The 23,475-nt window shown below is 39.7% G+C and overlaps 1 protein-coding gene across 1 annotated transcript in view; it reads right to left on the minus strand.

The window, feature by feature from the left end:
- Positions 1-23,475, minus strand: part of PRKCH (protein kinase C eta) — a 476,631-nt gene that overhangs the window by 195,828 nt on the left and 257,328 nt on the right. Inside the window, exons 7-8 of the mRNA XM_053697294.1 lie at positions 15,423-15,550; positions 1,526-1,648 (exon numbers count right to left, since the gene is read on the minus strand). Of these exons, the coding sequence (XP_053553269.1) occupies positions 1,526-1,648; positions 15,423-15,550 (251 nt within the window). The remainder of the gene's footprint in view (positions 1-1,525; positions 1,649-15,422; positions 15,551-23,475) is intronic.

The raw sequence follows: 23,475 nt of genomic DNA on the forward strand, positions 1-23,475 counted from the left end.
CTGGTGCACATGAGCTACAAATGCAGATATATGTAACTAACCTTGTGTGTCTGCTGGTGCACATGAGCTACACATGCAGATATATGTCACTAACCTTGTGCGTCTGCTGGTGCACATGAGCTACACATGCAGATATATGTAACTAACCTTGTGTGTCTGCTGGTGCACATGAGCTACACATGCAGATATATGTAACTAACCTTGTGTGTCTGCTGGTGCACATGAGCTACAAATGCAGATATATGTAACTAACCTTGTGTGTCTGCTGGTGCACATGAGCTACACATGCAGATATATGTAACTAACCTTGTGTGTCTGCTGGTGCACATGAGCTACACATGCAGATATATGTAACTAACCTTGTGTGTCTGCTGGTGCACATGAGCTACACATGCAGATATATGTAACTAACCTTGTGCGTCTGCTGGTGCACATGAGCTACAAATGCAGATATATGTAACTAACCTTGTGCGTCTGCTGGTGCACATGAGCTACACATGCAGATATATGTAACTAACCTTGTGCGTCTGCTGGTGCACATGAGCTACACATGCAGATATATGTAACTAACCTTGTGCGTCTGCTGGTGCACATGAGCTACACGTGCAGATATATGTAACTAACCTTGTGTGTCTGCTGGTGCACATGAGCTACACATGCAGATATATGTAACTAACCTTGTGCGTCTGCTGGTGCACATGAGCTACACATGCAGATATATGTAACTAACCTTGTGCGTCTGCTGGTGCACATGAGCTACACATGCAGATATATGTAACTAACCTTGTGTGTCTGCTGGTGCACATGAGCTACACATGCAGATATATGTAACTAACCTTGTGCGTCTGCTGGTGCACATGAGCTACAAATGCAGATATATGTAACTAACCTTGTGCGTCTGCTGGTGCACATGAGCTACACATGCAGATATATGTAACTAACCTTGTGCGTCTGCTGGTGCACATGAGCTACACATGCAGATATATGTAACTAACCTTGTGCGTCTGCTGGTGCACATGAGCTACACGTGCAGATATATGTAACTAACCTTGTGTGTCTGCTGGTGCACATGAGCTACACATGCAGATATATGTAACTAACCTTGTGCGTCTGCTGGTGCACATGAGCTACACATGCAGATATATGTAACTAACCTTGTGCGTCTGCTGGTGCACATGAGCTACACATGCAGATATATGTAACTAACCTTGTGCGTCTGCTGGTGCACATGAGCTACACGTGCAGATATATGTAACTAACCTTGTGCGTCTGCTGGTGCACATGAGCTACACATGCAGATATATGTCACTAACCTTGTGTGTCTGCTGGTGTACATGAGCTACACGTGCAGATATATGTAACTAACCTTGTGCGTCTGCTGGTGCACATGAGCTACACGTGCAGATATATGTAACTAACCTTGTGCGTCTGCTGGTGCACATGAGCTACACATGCAGATATATGTCACTAACCTTGTGTGTCTGCTGGTGCACATGAGCTACACGTGCAGATATATGTAACTAACCTTTCCAAAACTGCCTTTTCCTAGGACACGAATAAATGAGAAATCATCAATCCCGAACTTGGACTGAGAGTGGTTTTCTTCGTAGCTGAGGTTATCGGATCCCATGCTCCTCGACACAGAATCCTTTAAGGGAAGAGATGAAGGAATTCATTATAAAAAATTGTAAAAAATTATACCAGAATTTTTATTGTTTTAAAAGATAGACAATGCCTTTATTACCCATTCCCCAGTTTTGCATAACTAACCCTGTTATATTAATATATTTTTTACCTCTGTGATTACCTTGTATCTAAGCCTCTGCAGACTGCCCCTTATCTCAATTATATTAATACACCTTTTACCTGTGTGATTACCTTGTATCTAAGCCTCTGCAGACTGCTCCTTATCTCAGTTATATTAATACACTTTTTACCTCTGTGATTACCTTGTATCTAAGCCTCTGCAGACTGCCCCTTATCTCAGTTATATTAATATACTTTTTACCTGTGATTACCTTGCATCTAACCCTCTGCAGACTGCTCCTTATCTCAGTTATATTAATATACTTTTTACCTCTGTGATTACCTTGTATCTAAGCCTCTGCAGACTGCCCCTTATCTCAGTTATATTAATATACTTTTTACCTGTGATTACCTTGCATCTAACCCTCTGCAGACTGCTCCTTATCTCAGTTATATTAATATACTTTTTACCTCTGTGATAACCCTGTATCTAAGCCTCTGCAGACTGCTCCTTATCTCTGTTATATTAATATACTTTTACCTCTGTGATTACCTTGTATCTAAGCCTCTGCAGACTGCTCCTTATCTCAGTTATATTAATATACTTTTTACCTCTGTGATTACCTTGTATCTAAGCCTCTGCAGACTGCTCCTTATCTCAGTTATATTAATATACTTTTTACCTGTGATTACCTTGTATCTAAGCCTCTGCAGACTGCCCCTTATCTCAGTTATATTAATATACTTTTAACCTCTGTGATTACCTTGTATCTAAGCCTCTGCAGACTTCCCCCTTATCTCAGTTATATTAATATACTTTTAACCTCTGTCATTAACCTGTATCTAAGCCTCTGCAGACTGCCTCTTATCTCAGTTATATTAATATACTTTTTACCTCTATGATTAACCTGTATCTAAGCCTCTGCAGACTGCCCCCTTATCTCAGTTATATTAATATACTTTTTACCTATGTGATTACCTTGTATCTAAGCCTCTGCAGACCGCTCCTTATCTCAGTTATATTAATACACTTTTACCTGTGATTACCTTGTATCTAAGCCTCTGCAGACTGCTCCTTATCTCAGTTATATTACTATGCTTTTTACCTCTGATTACCTTGTAAATCTAAGCCTCTGCAGACTGCCCCTTGTCTAAGTTATATTAATATACTTTTTACCTGTGATTACCTTGTATCTAAGCCTCTGCAGACTGCTCCTTATCTCAGTTATATTAATATACTATTTACCTTTGTGATTACCTTGTATCTAAGCCTCTGCAGACTGCCCCTTATCTCAGTTATATTAATACACTTTTTACCTCTGTGATTACCTTGTATCTAAGCCTCTGCAGACTGCCCCTTATCTCAGTTATATTAATATACTTTTTACCTCTGTGATTACCTTGTATCTAAGCCTCTGAAGATTACCCTCTTATTTCAGCTTTTAAAAAAAAGAAAAAAAAAAAAAAAAAGAATTGCCTTTTAGCCAATCAGTGCTGACTCCTAGGTAACTCCACGGCTGAAAGCACATTATCTAAAAGGCACACATGAACCAACACCCTCTAGTAGTGAAACACTGTAAAAATTAATTCAGAGGTGGCCTTCAAGGTCTAAGAAATTAGATAAGAAGCCTACCTAGGTTCAGCTTTCAACTAAGAATACCAAGAGAACAAAGCAAAAACAGAATTTATGTTTACCTGATAAATTACTTTCTCCAACGGTGTGTCCGGTCCACGGCGTCATCCTTACTTGTGGGATATTCTCTTCCCCAACAGGAAATGGCAAAGAGCCCAGCAAAGCTGGTCACATGATCCCTCCTAGGCTCCGCCTTCCCCAGTCATTCGACCGACGTAAAGGAGGAATATTTGCATAGGAGAAACCATATGATACCGTGGTGACTGTAGTTAAAGAAAATAAATTATCAGACCTGATTAAAAAACCAGGGCGGGCCGTGGACCGGACACACCGTTGGAGAAAGTAATTTATCAGGTAAACATAAATTCTGTTTTCTCCAACATAGGTGTGTCCGGTCCACGGCGTCATCCTTACTTGTGGGAACCAATACCAAAGCTTTAGGACACGGATGAAGGGAGGGAGCAAATCAGGTCACCTAGATGGAAGGCACCACGGCTTGCAAAACCTTTCTCCCAAAAATAGCCTCAGAAGAAGCAAAAGTATCAAATTTGTAAAATTTAGTAAAAGTGTGCAGTGAAGACCAAGTCGCTGCCTTACATATCTGATCAACAGAAGCCTCGTTCTTGAAGGCCCATGTGGAAGCCACAGCCCTAGTGGAATGAGCTGTGATTCTTTCAGGAGGCTGCCGTCCGGCAGTCTCGTAAGCCAATCTGATGATGCTTTTAAGCCAAAAAGAGAGAGAGGTAGAAGTTGCTTTTTGACCTCTCCTTTTACCAGAATAAACAACAAACAAGGAAGATGTTTGTCTAAAATCCTTTGTAGCATCTAAATAGAATTTTAGAGCACGAACAACATCCAAATTGTGCAACAAACGTTCCTTCTTTGAAACTGGATTCGGACACAAAGAAGGCACGACTATCTCCTGGTTAATGTTTTTGTTAGAAACAACTTTCGGAAGAAAACCAGGTTTAGTACGTAAAACCACCTTATCTGCATGGAACACCAGATAAGGAGGAGAACACTGCAGAGCAGATAATTCTGAAACTCTTCTAGCAGAAGAAATTGCAACCAAAAACAAAACTTTCCAAGATAATAACTTAATATCAACGGAATGTAAGGGTTCAAACGGAACCCCCTGAAGAACTGAAAGAACTAAATTGAGACTCCAAGGAGGAGTCAAAGGTTTGTAAACAGGCTTGATTCTAACCAGAGCCTGAACAAAAGCTTGAACATCTGGCACAGCTGCCAGTTTTTTGTGAAGTAACACAGACAAGGCAGAAATCTGTCCCTTCAAGGAACTAGCAGATAATCCTTTCTCCAAACCTTCTTGAAGGAAGGATAGAATCTTAGGAATTTTTACCTTGTCCCAAGGGAATCCTTTAGATTCACACCAACAGATATATTTTTTCCATATTTTGTGGTAAATTTTTCTAGTTACAGGCTTTCTGGCCTGAACAAGAGTATCAATGACAGAATCTGAGAACCCTCGCTTTGATAAGATCAAGCGTTCAATCTCCAAGCAGTCAGTTGGAGTGAGACCAGATTCGGATGTTCGAACGGACCTTGAACAAGAAGGTCTCGTCTCAAAGGTAGCTTCCATGGTGGAGCCGATGACATATTCACCAGGTCTGCATACCAAGTCCTGCGTGGCCACGCAGGAGCTATCAAGATCACCGATGCTCTCTCCTGATTGATCCTGGCTACCAGCCTGGGGATGAGAGGAAACGGCGGGAATACATAAGCTAGTTTGAAGGTCCAAGGTGCTACTAGTGCATCTACTAGAGTCGCCTTGGGATCCCTGGATCTGGACCCGTAGCAAGGAACCTTGAAGTTCTGACGAGAGGCCATCAGATCCATGTCTGGAATGCCCCACAATTGAGTGATTTGGGCAAAGATTTCCGGATGGAGTTCCCACTCCCCCGGATGAAATGTCTGACGACTCAGAAAATCCGCTTCCCAATTTTCCACTCCTGGGATGTGGATTGCAGACAAGTGGCAGGAGTGAGTCTCCGCCCATTGAATGATTTTGGTCACTTCTTCCATCGCCAGGGAACTCCTTGTTCCCCCCTGATGGTTGATGTACGCAACAGTCGTCATGTTGTCTGATTGAAACCGTATGAACTTGGCCTTTGCTAGCTGAGGCCAAGCCTTGAGAGCATTGAGTATCGCTCTCAGTTCCAGAATATTTATCGGTAGAAGAGATTCTTCCCGAGACCAAAGACCCTGAGCTTTCAGGGGTCCCCAGACCGCGCCCCAGCCCACCAGACTGGCGTCGGTCGTGACGATGACCCACTCTGGTCTGCGGAAGCTCATCCCCTGTGACAGGTTGTCCAGGGACAGCCACCAACGGAGTGAATCTCTGGTCCTCTGATTTACTTGTATCGTCGGAGACAAGTCTGTATAGTCCCCATTCCACTGACTGAGCATGCACAGTTGTAATGGTCTTAGATGAATGCGTGCAAAAGGAACTATGTCCATTGCCGCTACCATCAAACCTATTACTTCCATGCACTGCGCTATGGAAGGAAGAGGAACAGAATGAAGTATTTAACAAGAGTTCAGAAGTTTTGATTTTCTGGCCTCTGTCAGAAAAATCCTCATTTCTAAGGAGTCTATTATTGTTCCCAAGAAGGGAACCCTTGTTGACGGAGACAGAGAACTTTTTTCTGCGTTCACTTTCCACCCGTGAGATCTGAAAAAGGCCAGGACAATGTCCGTGTGAGCCTTTGCTTGAGGAAGGGACGACGCTTGAATCAGAATGTCGTCCAAGTAAGGTACTACTGCAATGCCCCTTGGTCTTAGCACCGCTAGAAGGGACCCTAGTACCTTTGTGAAAATCCTTGGAGCAGTGGCTAATCCAAACGGAAGTGCCACAAACTGGTAATGCTTGTCCAGGAATGCGAACCTTAGGAACCGATGATGTTCCTTGTGGATAGGAATATGTAGATACGCATCCTTTAAATCCACCGTGGTCATGAATTGACCTTCCTGGATGGAAGGAAGAATAGTTCGAATGGTTTCCATTTTGAACGATGGAACCTTGAGAAACTTGTTTAGGATCTTGAGATCTAAGATTGGTCTGAATGTTCCCTCTTTTTTGGGAACTACGAACAGATTGGAGTAGAACCCCATCCTTTGTTCTCCTAATGGAACAGGATGAATCACTCCCATTTTTAACAGGTCTTCTACACAATGTAAGAATGCCTGTTTTTTTATGTGGTCTGAAGACAATTGAGACCTGTGGAACCTCCCCCTTGGGGGAAGCCCCTTGAATTCCAGAAGATAACCTTGGGAGACTATTTCTAGCGCCCAAGGATCCAGAACATCTCTTGCCCAAGCCTGAGCGAAGAGAGAGAGTCTGCCCCCCACCAGATCCGGTCCCGGATCGGGGGCCAACATCTCATGCTGTCTTGGTAGCAGTGGCAGGTTTCTTGGCCTGCTTTCCTTTGTTCCAGCCTTGCATTGGTCTCCAGGCTGGCTTGGCTTGAGAAGTATTACCCTCTTGCTTAGAGGACGTAGCACTTGGGGCTGGTCCGTTTCTGCGAAAGGGACGAAAATTAGGTTTATTTTTGGCCTTGAAAGACCTATCCTGAGGAAGGGCGTGGCCCTTGCCCCCAGTGATATCAGAGATAATCTCTTTCAAGTCAGGGCCAAACAGCGTTTTCCCCTTGAAAGGAATGTTAAGCAATTTGTTCTTGGAAGACGCATCCGCTGACCAAGATTTTAACCAAAGCGCTCTGCGCGCCACAATAGCAAAACCAGAATTTTTCGCCGCTAACCTAGCCAATTGCAAAGTGGCGTCTAGGGTGAAAGAATTGGCCAATTTGAGAGCACGAATTCTGTCCATAATCTCCTCATAAGAAGAAGAATTATTATTGATCGCCTTTTCTAGCTCATCGAACCAGAAACACGCGGCTGTAGTGACAGGAACAATGCATGAAATTGGTTGTAGAAGGTAACCTTGCTGAACAAACATCTTTTTAAGCAAACCTTCTAATTTTTTATCCATAGGATCTTTGAAAGCACAACTATCTTCTATGGGTATAGTGGTGCGTTTGTTTAGAGTAGAAACCGCCCCCTCGACCTTGGGGACTGTCTGCCATAAGTCCTTTCTGGGGTCGACCATAGGAAACAATTTTTTAAATATGGGAGGAGGGACGAAAGGTATACCGGGCCTTTCCCATTCTTTATTTACAATGTCCGCCACCCGCTTGGGTATAGGAAAAGCTTCGGGGGGCCCCGGGACCTCTAGGAACTTGTCCATTTTACATAGTTTCTCTGGAATGACCAAATTCTCACAATCATCCAGAGTGGATAACACCTCCTTAAGCAGAGCGCGGAGATGTTCCAATTTAAATTTAAATGTAATCACATCAGGTTCAGCTTGTTGAGAAATTTTCCCTGAATCTGAAATTTCTCCCTCAGACAAAACCTCCCTGGCCCCCTCAGATTGGTGTAGGGGCCCTTCAGAACCAATATCATCAGCGTCCTCATGCTCTTCAGTATTTTCTAAAACAGAGCAGTCGCGCTTTCGCTGATAAGTGGGCATTTTGGCTAAAATGTTTTTGATAGAATTATCCATTACAGCCGTTAATTGTTGCATAGTAAGGAGTATTGGCGCGCTAGATGTACTAGGGGCCTCCTGTGTGGGCAAGACTGGTGTAGACGAAGGAGGGGATGATGCAGTACCATGCTTACTCCCCTCACTTGAGGAATTATCTTGGGCATCATTTTCTCTAAATTTTGTGTCACATAAATCACATCTATTTAAATGAGAAGGAACCTTGGCTTCCCCACATTCAGAACACAGTCTATCTGGTAGTTCAGACATGTTAAACAGGCAAAAACTTGATAACAAAGTACAAAAAACGTTTTAAAATAAACCGTTACTGTCACTTTAAATTTTAAACTGAACACACTTTATTACTGCAATTGCGAAAAAGTATGAAGGAATTGTTCAAAATTCACCAAAATTTCACCACAGTGTCTTAAAGCCTTAAAAGTATTGCACACCAAATTTGGAAGCTTTAACCCTTAAAATAACGGAACCGGAGCCGTTTTTATATTTAACCCCTTTACAGTCCCTGGTATCTGCTTTGCTGAAACCCAACCAAGCCCAAAGGGGAATACGATACCAAATGACGCCTTCAGAAAGTCTTTTCTATGTATCAGAGCTCCTCACACATGCATCTGCATGTCATGCTTCTCAAAAACAAGTGCGCAATACAGGCGCGAAAATGAGACTTTGCCTATGATTAGGGAAAGCCCCTAGAGAATAAGGTGTCCAATACAGTGCCTGCCGGTTATTTTACATAATTCCCAAGATTAAAATAATTCCTCAAGGCTATGGAGTATAAAATATAAATCGATTTAGCCCAGAAAATGTCTACAGTCTTAGAAAGCCCTTGTGAAGCCCTTATTTACTGTCTGTAATAAAAATGGCTTACCGGATCCCATAGGGAAAATGACAGCTTCCAGCATTACATCGTCTTGTTAGAATGTGTCATACCTCAAGCAGCAAAAGTCTGCTCACTGTTCCCCCAACTGAAGTTAATTCCTCTCAACAGTCCTGTGTGGAACAGCCATGGATTTTAGTAACGGTTGCTAAAATCATTTTCCTCTTACAAACAGAAATCTTCATCTCTTTTCTGTTTCAGAGTAAATAGTACATACCAGCACTATTTTAAAATAACAAACTCTTGATTGAATAATAAAAACTACAGTTAAACACTAAAAAACCCTAAGCCATCTCCGTGGAGATGTTGCCTGTACAACGGCAAAGAGAATGACTGGGGAAGGCGGAGCCTAGGAGGGATCATGTGACCAGCTTTGCTGGGCTCTTTGCCATTTCCTGTTGGGGAAGAGAATATCCCACAAGTAAGGATGACGCCGTGGACCGGACACACCTATGTTGGAGAAATTGGTGATAAAAGTAAATTGGAAAAAGTTTTGACAGTTTTTCACCATTAGACAATGCTAGTTCATGTGTGTCATAGAGATAATATTGTACTCACCACCGTAGAGTTATTTATAAGTCTGCACCGATTGGCTAAAATGCAAATCTGCAAATAGCACTGAGATAAGGGGGCAGTCTGCAGAGGCTTAGATACAAGGTAATCACAGAGGTAAAAAGTGTATTAATATAACTGAGATAAGGAGCAGTCTGCAGAGGCTTAGATACAAGGTAATCACAGAGGTAAAAAGTGTATTAATATAACTGAGATAAGGAGCAGTCTGCAGAGGCTTAGATACAAGGTAATCACAGAGGTAAAAAGTGTATTAATATAACAGTGTTGGTTATGCAAAACTGGGGAATGGGGAATAAAGGGATTATCAGCTTTGCAATACGTCATTTTATTTTTATCCCTTTTTTTATTACTAAAGTCAGAAAATTGTGGATTTTCCAGTCCTAAAAAATAAGAGCATGCTGCTGCTTTGTAAGCCTAGTCCTGCATATATCTGCCAATAATTTGCAGTTTATCTTATCATTTCTGCTTAAGTCAAACAATGACACTTTTGTAGCAGAATGATAGTGACAAATTGACAAGCCCTGTCTTCTCCAGACTTAATGGATTATTATAGCCTGAAAATGATATACAAAGGGGTTAAACACATAGAAAACGTACCGCTCGGGACCAGTCTTAAAGGACCAAAGAATACAGAAGAATTGCATAATAAAAATGCAATGCAGAAGTCTGAAATTCAAATGAGCTGTAGATTTTTTAATTAATTTCCTTCCCCTTGCATCATGTGACAGCCATCAGCCAATCACAAAATGCATATACACTTAACTCTTGCACATGCCCAGTAGAAGATGGTGCCTCAGAAAGTGTACATATAAAAAGATTTTTGCACATTTTTATAATGAAAGTGAATTGGAAAGTTGTTTTGATTTGTCACAGGAACTTCCCAGGCACAAATATATAAGTAAATATTTTCATTATATTTCTTTCTTGAATGGCAAATAACCGGTTACAGTAAATAGCAGTTACAAATACAGCAGGCGGTGAGACATCTAGACATGGTAACGTGACGTCTGACAGTAAGCTCTTCAGCACAGGCTTTTAGATCTTATCACATTTACACCAATTACTACAACGTTCTAGAATTCTCTCTTACATTCTACAGTGAAAACAAGCGAAGATGTAACATAGCAGAACACAGCCTGGTATTAAACACGTTCCATAGGGAGGAGGGGGATTGTGTGTAAGTGAAGCTGTGATTCTAGAAATGACTAGAAAGCGACTAACTAAATACCTACATATTGTGCATACATCAGCCATATTGTGTGTATACATCAGCCATATTGTGTGTATACATCAGCCATATTGTGTATACATCAGCCATATTGTGTGTATACATCAGCCATATTGTGTGTATACATCAGCCATATTGTGTGTATACATCAGCCATATTGTGTGTATACATCAGCCATATTGTGTGTGTATACATCAGCCATATTGTGTGTATACATCAGCCATATTGTGTGTGTATGCATCAGCCATATTGTGTATATACGTCATTCATATTGTGTATACACGTCAGCCATACTGTGCGTATACATCAGCCATACTGTGCGCATACATCAGCCATATTGTGTATATGCAACAGCCATATTGTGCGCATACACGTCAGCCATATTGTGCATACATCAGCCATATTGTGTATATGCAACAGCCATATTGTGCGCATACACGTCAGCCATATTGTGCATACATCAGCCATATTGTGTGTGTATACATCAGCCATATTGTGTATATACGTCATTCATATTGTGTATACACGTCAGCCATACTGTGCGTATACATCAGCCATATTGTGTGTATACATCAGCCATATTGTGTGTGTATACATCAGCCATATTGTGTGTATACATCAGCCATATTGTATATATACGTCATTCATATTGTGTATACACGTCAGCCATACTGTGCGTATACATCAGCCATACTGTGCGCATACATCAGCCATATTGTGTATATGCAACAGCCATATTGTGCGCATACACGTCAGCCATATTGTGCATACATCAGCCATATTGTGTATATGCAACAGCCATATTGTGCGCATACACGTCAGCCATATTGTGCATACATCAGCCATATTGTGTGTGTATACATCAGCCATATTGTGTATATACGTCATTCATATTGTGTATACACGTCAGCCATACTGTGCGTATACATCAGCCATATTGTGTGTATACATCAGCCATATTGTGTGTGTATACATCAGCCATATTGTGTGTATACATCAGCCATATTGTGTGTATACATCAGCCATATTGTGTGTATACGTCATTCATATTGTGTATACACGTCAGCCATACTGTGCGTATACATCAGCCATACTGTGCGTATACATCAGCCATACTGTGCGTATACATCAGCCATATTGTGTGTGTATACATCAGCCATATTGTGTGTATACATCAGCCATATTGTGTGTATACATCAGCCATATTGTGTGTATACATCAGCCATATTGTGTGTATACATCAGCCATATTGTATATATACGTCATTCATATTGTGTATACACGTCAGCCATACTGTGCGTATACATCAGCCATACTGTGCGCATACATCAGCCATATTGTGTATATGCAACAGCCATATTGTGCGCATACACGTCAGCCATATTGTGCATACATCAGCCATATTGTGTATATGCAACAGCCATATTGTGCGCATACACGTCAGCCATATTGTGCGCACATATGCATCAGCCATATTGTGCACATACGCATCAGCCATATTGTGCGCATACGCATCAGCCATATTGTGCGTATACACATCAGCCATATTGTGTGCATATATCAGCCATATTGTGTGCATACATCAGCCATACTGGGCATAAATCAGCCATATTGTATATATACGTCATTCATATTGTGTATACATGTCAGCCATCAGCCATACTTTGCGTATACATCAGCCATACTTTGCGTATACATCAGCCATACTTTGCGCATACATCAGTCATACTGTGCGCATACATCAGCCATACTGTGCGCATACATCAGCCATACTGTGCGCATACATCAGCCATACTGTGCGCATACATCAGCCATACTGTGCGCATACATCAGCCATACTGTGCGCATACATCAGCCATACTGTGCGCATACATCAGCCATACTGTGCGCATACATCAGCCATACTGTGCGCATACATCAGCCATACTGTGCGCATACATCAGCCATACTGTGCATACATCAGCCATATTGTGTGTATACATCAGCCATATTGTGTGTATACATCAGCCATACTGTGTATATACATCAACCATACTGTGTGTATACATCAGCCATATTGTGTGTATACATCAGCCATATTGTGTGTATACATTAGCCATATTGTGTGTATACATCAGCCATATTGTGTGTATACATCAGCCATATTGTGTATATACATCAGCCATATTGTGTATATACATCAGCCATACTGTGCATACATCAGCCATATTCTGTGTATACATCAGCCATATTGTGTGTATACATCAGCCATATTGTGTGTATACATCAGCCATATTGTATATACATCAGCCATATTGTATATACATCAGCCATATTGGCTTTATTCTCTATCATAAACTTTATAACCAGCTGTTCTACAATATTTATGTGTAAGCTCCAGTACATACAATTACTGAAAAAAGCATTCTTAATTAAAAAAACATTGTTTATATATATATATATATATATATATATAAAAAACATGGAAGGGAACTGCACTCCAAGACCGGATCAGGTACACATCCTGTGACTCAGTAACATCCAGCCCTGGGTGCTAAATAGCACTCCAAAAAAGCTGTGATGTCACCAGAGCCACAGGCAGTTAACCCCAGTCTGGAATGGGTGCAAGAAACAAGGGAGATTACAAATAAAAAGTAATACAACACATAGAAACACCCAGCACTCACCAGCTAGCTCACAGCTAAGATAAAATCACAACTGGAAAGGTTAGTCCTTGACGTGGTGCCTGAGCTTTCCCATTTGGCCAGATGCGGTTACTAACCTTTCCAGTTGTGATTTTATCTTAGCTGTGAGCTAGCTGGTGAGTGCTGGGTGTTTCTATGTGTTGTATTACTTTTTATTTGTAATCTCCCTTGTTTCTTGCACCCATTCCGGACTGGGGTTAACTGCCTGTGGCTCTGGTGACATCACAGCTTTTTTTGGAGTGCTATTTAGCACCCAGGGCTGGATGTTACTGAGTCACAGGATGTGTACCTGATCCGGTCTTGGAGTGCAGTTCCCTTCCATGTTTTGTATTTTCTATGGGTGATTACAGCCACCTGTGCACCCCTTCTTTGTTCTCAGTTTGTTTGGCTTTGTGAGCTTGCATGATGGTGTGCCTGTGTTAGGGACTCAGGCGATGGAAAGGACCTTGACGTGGTGCCTGAGCTTTCCCATTTGGCCAGATGCGGTGACTAACCTTTTCAGTTGTGATTTTATCTTAGCTGTGAGCTAGCTGGTGAGTGCTGGGTGTTTCTATGTGTTATATATATATATATATATATATATATATATATATTTATTGTGTTTCCTTTTTGTTTTCTCTCTCTAAGGTGTTAAGAATTATGTGTATGTAAGGTGGTTCATTTTTCTTTTGAAAGTCTGAAATATATCTACTTATTGTGACTTTCTTTTTTTGGAATGATCTTCTTCTGATTTGATGGAAATTGTTTTGTTTATTCTCTGTTGTGATAATTTTCATTTAAAAAATAAAATAAAAAGAATACATTTAAAGGGACATGAAACCGTAAAAAAAAAAAAGTTTAAAGCAATAAAAAGATTGTTAAAATAAATTAATATTTTTTATGAATTTTACAATTGAAATTAACAATCTTTTGCCCACCCCCTCTACCTGTGACACAATATAAGAGTCTGGGGGTCTACCTGGGTAGGAGTATGGCTGACTTTCCAGGCAATGTGTGTAAGCAGTTATTGCCGGTGACAGACGCTTACGTCACTGTCTCGGCTAGAGTGGCCTCAAAGGATCAGTGAGTGGCACAGAACAGTGCATCTTTAGGTAAGTGTTCGGAGCCGGCACACAGAATCGCCTCTAATATTAACAAACATCAAAATGTATATATATTTGATAATTATTAATATTACGAGACGGATCATCTTACTACGTTGCGCATGCACAAATTATTTCAGAGTAGAGCGCATGTAGTTGGGAGCAAACACAACAAATTATATGCATATAGGAAGTCTTTAATTGGATACATAATTTTCCAGTAGAACAGCCCTTTTAATGAATTTTCGCTTGCAGATAACAGTGAGTGAGTTCTAATGGTAATATCTTTATATATATATATGTATATGTGTGTGTGTGTGTAAATATATATATGTGATGTGTGTATGTATATATATATATATGTGTGTGTGTATATATATATATATATATATACATGTGATGTGTGTGTGTATATATATATATATATATATATATATATATATATATATATATATATAAATGTGATGTGTGTATGTATATATATGTTTGTGTGTGTGTGTATATATATATATATATATATATATATATATATGTGTGTGTGTGTATATATGTGTGTATATATATATATATATATATATATATATATATGTGTGTGTGTGTGGGTGTGTATATATATATATATATATATATATATGTGTGTGTGTAATATATGTGTGTGTGTGTATGTGTGTGTGTGTTTTAAAGTTTTAGCACCATCTTGTGGTTACACTGGTGAAAATTCCTGTATATTACAAGAGAAAAAAAAATATCAAGATACTGAGCTACAGAAATAGACACAGATATGTTTATCTACACCATTTGTTCTAATGTTCCATCTTGCATTTTATTTCTATTACTGCTGTATTTGGCTGCAGAATTTTGTTATCTTTGTTTTTAAACAAGTATTTTTGTGCTTTTCTTGTTATGAACCTGCAAAATCCTATGTTGGTTAGTGGTTCAACATTTAGCATCATCTCAGATTTCAAAACAAAAACATTCATTTTAAACTGTTTAAGCCACATGAAAGAGCTGAAGTCTCACCGTTTTGAATGGAATGTTTGAGGGCTGCAAGCCCATCCCAGCTAAGGTTTTTGCCAGTTCTACGGAATTCACTCCGCAATGTAGCGCCACATTTCCTTGACAGCGTTTATGCACATTCATTTTGCATACTGAAGATAAAGAAAAGAGAATTCATTTTTATACATAAAGGGATATTAAACAGTAAATAAATGTTAGATATAATGATGTATTCAAAGAAAACATTACCCTGAGAATAGTATGAAGATGTAAGTTTTATAATAAATTATATTGAAACAAGAAAAAAAGAACCCAGCACATAAAAGGTAGGATCCAAATGATGAATAAAAGTTCCAGTGAAAAAAGGATAATAAAACGTCTTACTGACTTGAATAAAGGCTACGTTTTATTATCCTTTTTTCACTGGAACTTTTATTCATCATTTGGATCCTACCTTTTATGTGCTGGGTTCTTTTTTTCTTGTTTCATTACATAAGGAAATCAGGGATTCCTTCCTTTCCTAGCACTACAGGATTGTTTGGGAGCTCAGGACGCCTGACACATCACTACTTGCTTGGGAGGCATTGGACTGTTAGTGAGGAGCCGCGCAGAGTGAGTATATGTATAATTATTGTGACTCCAGCCAATTATGAACTGCTTACACCGGACTGCACCCACACAAGAGAAGAGGCACTGAAATCATACGGTAACGTTTAACACAGCAATTTCTCATGCATTCTTTTCAATTATTGACAACATTGTGTTTAAGGCTGTGAATTACCTGCAGACTGTGCTTTTTGCTGACAGCTGACTTTGGATACGTCATGCAGCAACTTTAGCTGATACAGCCTGGATATTTAAAGCGGTATACATGCAATCATAAAAGTCACTGAAGTGTGGCTATTATCACTTCATGCATGTTGTGTCTCCATTGTGACTTGCAATATCATCCTTACTTTAGAGTTTTACCGTATTAGGACCAGTGTGCCATTATTATTGTGTGGGACATAACGGTTTTATTTTATTTTGGCTTGGTAGTTGAAATCCTGAATGAAGAGTGTTTATTTCTCATACACTCCCTGCCAGTTGCGCATGGTAACAGCTCCCCCTAGTCTTTCTGTTTCACTATGTGAACTGTTTTTTCTTATTTTGTTAATAAATTATATTAGTTGTTAAAATATTGAAGATATTAGTGTAAAGACTTTAGTTTCTATAAAGTATTGGTCACCACAATGTTTCCCTCGTATCTTTCTCCTCTGCTGAGGAAAATAAGGGACATATATGAAACAGGCAATGAAAGAGATTGTGTGAAAACCCTGTTACATAGTTACTTTAAAGTGATGGTAAACTTTAGCTAATGAAATGCCATACATGTTAATTTTTGCCATTCAAAAAGCATGTGTATAACTTCTTCTTTTTTTTTAATCTATCCATGAAAAGGGTTAAATCCGTGCCTATAGTAATGTTTTTATACCGGTCCACAGGGATGACAATTCCAATTGACATCCAATCAGTGTGTGTGTCATATGACACTCTTAAGAACAGAAGATACCCAGTAGGATTATAAATCTTATCCATTTGCATAACCAACACTGCTATATTAATGCACTTTTTACCCCTGTGGTTACCTTGTATCTAAACCTCTGCAGACTGCCCCCTTATTTTAGTTCTTTTGATAGACTTGCAACTTAGCCAATCAGTGCTGACTGAATCCAAGGGACTGAGCAGAATGTTATCTATATGGCACACATGAACTAGCGCCTTCTATCTGTGAAAAACTGTCAAAATAAGAGGCGACCTTCAAGGGTTTCGAAATTAGCATATGAACCATCTAGGTTTAGCTTTCAACAAAGAATACCAAGAGAACAAAGCAAATTTGATGATAAAAGCAAATTAGAAAGTTGTTTAAAATTACATGCCCTATCGGAATCATGAAAGTTTAATTTTGGCTAGACTGTCCCTTTAAACATTTTATATTAAAATCTTGTTTAGTGTACCTTTCAAACTTACCATGTGTTAAAGCTACAGGCTGAACTATCTTTTGATATTAGCATAACACTACAGTCTAATTGCCTTTCTGCATCAATATCATTATCTTTTACAGACAATCTGTCTATACATAGATCATGTTGAAAAAATAATATTTCAGGGAAGATCTGGGGCACCTGTAGACACTGCTTGTCTTTTTTTCATGGTATAGAGATTTGTCTAAAAGGTGTCCATTGGCAGATTTTTCTATCATATAAACATGGGACTGCCCAATCTTATATTGATTTAAACTCTTTTTTATGTCATCCATATATAAGAGCATTTATATAAAAAAAATGGAGGTTAAGTCACCTGAAGTATGCAACATGATATATTTACTGAAAGCACTAAAAAGTAATGTAAAGTCCCATACCTAACTGTAAAGTCTCATTCCTATCTATTAAATCTAATACCTAGCTGTAAAGTCTCATACCTAGCTGTAAAGTCTCATACCTTACTGTAAAGTCTCATACCTTACTGTAAAGTCTCATACCTTACTGTAAAGTCTCATACCGAACTGCAAAGTCTCATACCGAACTGCAAAGTCTCATACCTAACTATAAAGTCTCATACCTAACTGTAAAGTCCCATAGTCTTAACTGTAAAGACTCATTCCTAACTGTAAAGACTCATTCCTAACTGTAAAGTCTCATTCCTAACTATAAAGTCCCATACCTAACTTTAAAGTCCCATAGTCCTAGCTGCAAAGTCTCATACCTTACTGTAAAGTCTCATACCTTACTGTAAAGTCTCATACCTTACTGTAAAGTCTTATACATTACTGTAAAGTCCCATACCTAAGTCCCATAGCCCTAACTGTATAGTCCCAACTGTAAAGTCTCATACCTAACTGCAAAGTCTTATTCCTAACTTCAAAGTCCCATACCTAACTGCAAAGTCTCATTCCTATCTTTAAAGTTGCATACCTAACTGTAAAGTCTCATACCTAGTCCTATATACCTAACTGTAAAGTCTCATACCTAACTGCAAAGTCTCATACCTAACTTTAAAGTCCCATAGTCGTAACTGTAAAGTCCCATATCTAACTGCAAAGTCTCATACCTAACTGCAAAGTCTCATACCTAACTGCAAAGTCTCATACCTAACTGCAAAGTCTCATACCTAACTGCAAAGTCTCATACCTAACTGCAAAGTCTCATACCTAACTGCAAAGTCTCATACCTAACTGCAAAGTCTCATACCTAACTGCAAAGTCTCATACCTAACTGCAAAGTCCCATAGTCCTAACTGTAAAGTCCCATAGTCCTAACTGTAAAGTCCCATAGTCCTAACTGTAAAGTCCCATAGTCCTAACTGTAAAGTCCCATAGTCCTAACTGTAAAGTCCCATAGTCCTAACTGTAAAGTCCCATACCTAACCAAAGCCAAAATTAAACTTTCATGATTCCGATAGGGCATGTAATTTTAAACAACCTTCTAATTTGCTTTTATCATCAAATTTGCTTTGTTCTCTTGGTATTCTTTGTTGAAAGCTAAACCTAGATGGTTCATATGCTAATTTCTAAACCCTTGAAGTCCCATACCTAACTGTAAAGTCTCATTCCTAACTGTAAAGTCCCATAACCCTAACTGCAGAGTCCCATGCTTAACTGCAGAGTCCCATGCTTAACTGTAAAGTCCCATACCCAACTGTAAAGTCCCATAGTCCAAACAGTAAAGTCCCATAGTCCAAACAGTAAAGTCCCATAGTCCAAACAGTAAAGTCCCATAGTCCAAACTGTAAAGTCCCATAGTCCAAACAGTAAAGTCCCATAGTCCAAACTGTAAAGTCCCATAGTCCAAACTGTAAAGTCCCATCCTAACTGTTAAGTCTCATTCCTAACTGCAAAGTCCCATACCCAACTGCAAAGTCCCAAACCCAACTGCAAAGTCCCATACCCAACTGCAAAGTCCCATACCCAACTGCAAAGTCCCATACCTAACTGTAAAGTCTCATACCTTACTGTAAAGTCTCATACCTAACTGTAAAGTCCCATAGTCCAAACAGTAAAGTCCCATAGTCCAAACAGTAAAGTCCCATAGTCCAAACAGTAAAGTCCCATAGTCCAAACAGTAAAGTCCCATAGTCCAAACAGTAAAGTCCCATAGTCCAAACAGTAAAGTCCCATAGTCCAAACAGTAAAGTCCCATAGTCCAAACTGTAAAGTCCCATAGTCCAAACTGTAAAGTCCCATAGTCCAAACTGTAAAGTCCCATAGTCCAAACTGTAAAGTCCCATAGTCCAAACTGTAAAGTCCCATAGTCCAAACTGTAAAGTCCCATAGTCCAAACTGTAAAGTCCCATAGTCCAAACTGTAAAGTCCCATAGTCCAAACTGTAAAGTCCCATAGTCCAAACTGTAAAATCCCATCCTAACTGTTAAGTCTCATTCCTAACTGCAAAGTCCCATACCCAACTGCAAAGTCCCATACCCAACTGCAAAGTCCCATACCCAACTGCAAAGTCCCATACCCAACTGCAAAGTCCCATACCCAACTGCAAAGTCCCATACCCAACTGCAAAGTCCCATACCTATCTGTAAAGTCTCATACCTTACTGTAAAGTCTCATACCTAACTGTAAAGTCCCATAGTCATAACTGTAAAGTCTCATTCCTAACTGCAAAGTCCCATAGTCCTAACTGCAAAGTCTTAGACCTAACTGCAAAGTCTCATACCTTACTGTAAAGTCTCATACCTAAGTGTAAAGTCTCATACCTAAGTGTAAAGTCCCATAGTCGTAACTGTTAAGTCTCATTCCTAACTGCAAAGTCCCATACCTAACTGTAAAGTCCCATACCTAACTGTAAAGTCCCATACCTAACTGTAAAGTCCCATACCTAACTGTAAAGTCCCATACCTAACTGTAAAGTCCCATACCTAACTGCAAAGTCCCATACCCAACTGCAAAGTCCCATACCCAACTGCAAAGTCCCATACCCAACTGCAAAGTCCCATACCCAACTGCAAAGTCCCATACCCAACTGCAAAGTCCCATACCCAACTGCAAAGTCCCATACCTAACTGTAAAGTCCCATACCTATCTGTAAAGTCTCATACCTAACTGCAAAGTCTCATACCTTACTGTAAAGTCTCATACCTAACTGTAAAGTCCCATAGTCATAACTGTAAAGTCTCATTCCTAACTGTAAAGTCCCATAGTCCTAACTGCAAAGTCTTAGACCTAACTGCAAAGTCTCATACCTTACTGTAAAGTCTCATACCTAAGTGTAAAGTCCCATAGTCGTAACTGTAAAGTCTCATTCTTAACTGTAAAGTCCCATACTTAACTGTAAAGTCCCATAGTCGTAACTGTAAAGTCTTATTCCTAACTGTAAAGTCTCATTCCTAACTGTACCTAACGGTAAAGCCTCATACCCAATTGTAAAGTCCCATACCTAAGTGTAAAGTCTCATACCTAACTGTAAAGTCCCATAGTCGTAACTGTAAAGTCTTATTCCTAACTGTAAAGTCTCATTCCTAACTGTAAAATGTCATTCCTAACTGTAAAATCTCATTCCTAACTGTAAAGTCCCATACCTAACTGTAAAGTCCCATACCTTACTGCAAAGTCCCATACCTAACTGTAAAGTCTCATACCTTACTGCAAAGTCGCATACCCAACTGTAAAGTCCCATAGTCGTAACTGTAAAGTCTCATTCCTAACTGTAAAGTCTCATTCCTAACTGTAAAGTCCCATTCCTAACTGTAAAGTCTCATACCTTACTGCAAAGTCTCATACCTAACTGTAAAGTCCCATAGCCGTAACTGTAAAGTCTCATTCCTAACTGTAAAGTCCCATAGTCGTAACTGTAAAGTCTCATTCCTAACTGTACAGTCCCATACCTAACTGTAAAGGCCCATAGTCCTAACTGCAAAGTCTCATACCTAACTGCAAAGTCTCATACCTAACTGCAAAGTCTCATACCTTACTGTAAAATCTCATACCTAACTGTAAAGTCCCATAGTCGTAACCGTAAAGTCTCATTTCCCATAGTTGTAACTGTAAAGTCTCATTCCTAACTGTAAAGTCTCATACCTAAATGTAAAATCCCATAGTCCTAACTGCAAAGTCTCATACCCAATTGTAAAGTCCCATACCTAACTGCAAAGTCATATTCCTAACTGTAAAGTCTCATACCTAGTCCTATATACCTAACTGTAAATTCCCATACCTAACTGTAAAGTCCTATACATAAGTGTAAAGTCCTATACATAACTGTAAAGTCCCATACCTAACTGTAAAGTTCCATACCTAACTGTAAAGTTCCATACCTAACTGTAAAGTCCCATACCTAACTGCAAAGTCTCATACCTTACTATAAAGTCTCATATCTAAATGTAAAGTCCCATAGTCCTAACTGTAAAGTCTCACACCTAACTGTAAAGTCTCATACCTTACTGTAAAGTCCCATAGTCATAACCGTAAAGTCTCATTCCTAACTGTAAAGTCCCATAGTCGTAACTGTAAAGTCCCATAGTCGTAACTGTAAAGTCTCATTCCTAACTGTAAAGTCTCATTCCTAACTGTAAAGTCCCATAGTCCTAACTGTAAAGTCCCATAGTCCTAACTGTAAAGTCCCATACCTAACTGTAAAAACAGAATTTATGCTTACCTGTTAAATTACTTTCTCTTGCGGTGTATCCAGTCCACGGATTCATCCTTTACTTGTGGGATATTCTCATTCCCTACAGGAAGTGGCAAAGAGAGCACACAGCAGAGCTGTCCATATAGCTCCCCCTCTAGCTCCACCCCCCAGTCATTCGGCCAAAGGTTAGGAAGAAAAAGGAGAAACCATAGGGTGCAGTGGTGACTGTAGTTTAAATATTTTTTTTTTACCTGACTTAATTGCCAGGGTGGGCCATGGACTGGATACACCGCAAGAGAAAGTAATTTATCAGGTAAGCATAAATTCTGTTTTCTCTTGCAAGGTGTATCCAGTCCACGGATTCATCCTTTACTTGTGGGATACCAATACCAAAGCTTTAGGACACGGATGAAGGGAGGGAACAAGACAGGTACCTTAAACGGAAGGCACCACTGCTTGCAAAACCTTTCTCCCAAAAATAGCCTACGAAGAAGCAAAAGTATCGAATTTATAAAATTTGGCAAAAGTATGCAGTGAAGACCAAGTCGCTGCCTTACAAATCTGTTCAACAGAAGCCTCATTTTTGAAAGCCCATGTGGAAGCCACTGCTCTGATAGAATGAGCAGTAATTCTTTCAGGAGGCTGCTGGCCAGCAGTCTCATAGGCCAAACGGATGATGCTTTCCAGACAAAAGGAAAGAGAGGTAGCAGTCGCTTTCTGACCTCTCCTCTTACCCGAATAGATAACAAACAAGGAAGATGTTTGTCTGAAATCCTTAGTTGCTTGCAAATAGAACTTTAGAGCACGAACTACATCAAGATTGTGCAACAGACGTTCCTTCTTCGAAGAAGGATTAGGACACAGAGAAGGAACAACAATTTCCTGGTTAATATTCTTGTTAGAAATCACTTTAGGAAGAAAACCAGGTTTAGTACGCAAAACTACCTTATCTGCATGGAACACCAGGTAAGGTGAATCACACTGTAAGGCAGATAATTCTGAGACTCTTCGAGCAGAAGAGATAGCTACCAAAAACAAAACTTTCCAAGATAACAACTTAATATCTATGGAATGTAAAGGTTCAAACAGAACCCCTTGAAGAACTGAAAGAATTAGATTTAAACTCCATGGCGGAGCCACAGGTTTATAGACAGGCTTGATTCTGACTAAAGCCTGTGCAAACACTTGAACGTCTGGTACCTCAGCCAGACGCTTGTGTAAAAGAATAGACAGAGCAGATATCTGTCCCTTTAAAGAACTAGCCGACAATCCTTTCTCCAATCCGTCTTGGAGAAAGGACAATATCCTGGGAATCCTAATCTTACTCCATGAGTAACCCTTGGATTCACACCAACAAAGATATTTCCGCCATATCTTATGGTAGATTTTCCTGGTGACAGGCTTTCTAGCCTGAATCAGAGTATCTATAACTGACTCAGAGAAACCACGCTTTGATAGAATTA

Source organism: Bombina bombina, chromosome 1, assembly GCF_027579735.1.
Source record: "Bombina bombina isolate aBomBom1 chromosome 1, aBomBom1.pri, whole genome shotgun sequence".
NCBI classification, from domain to species: domain Eukaryota; kingdom Metazoa; phylum Chordata; class Amphibia; order Anura; family Bombinatoridae; genus Bombina; species Bombina bombina.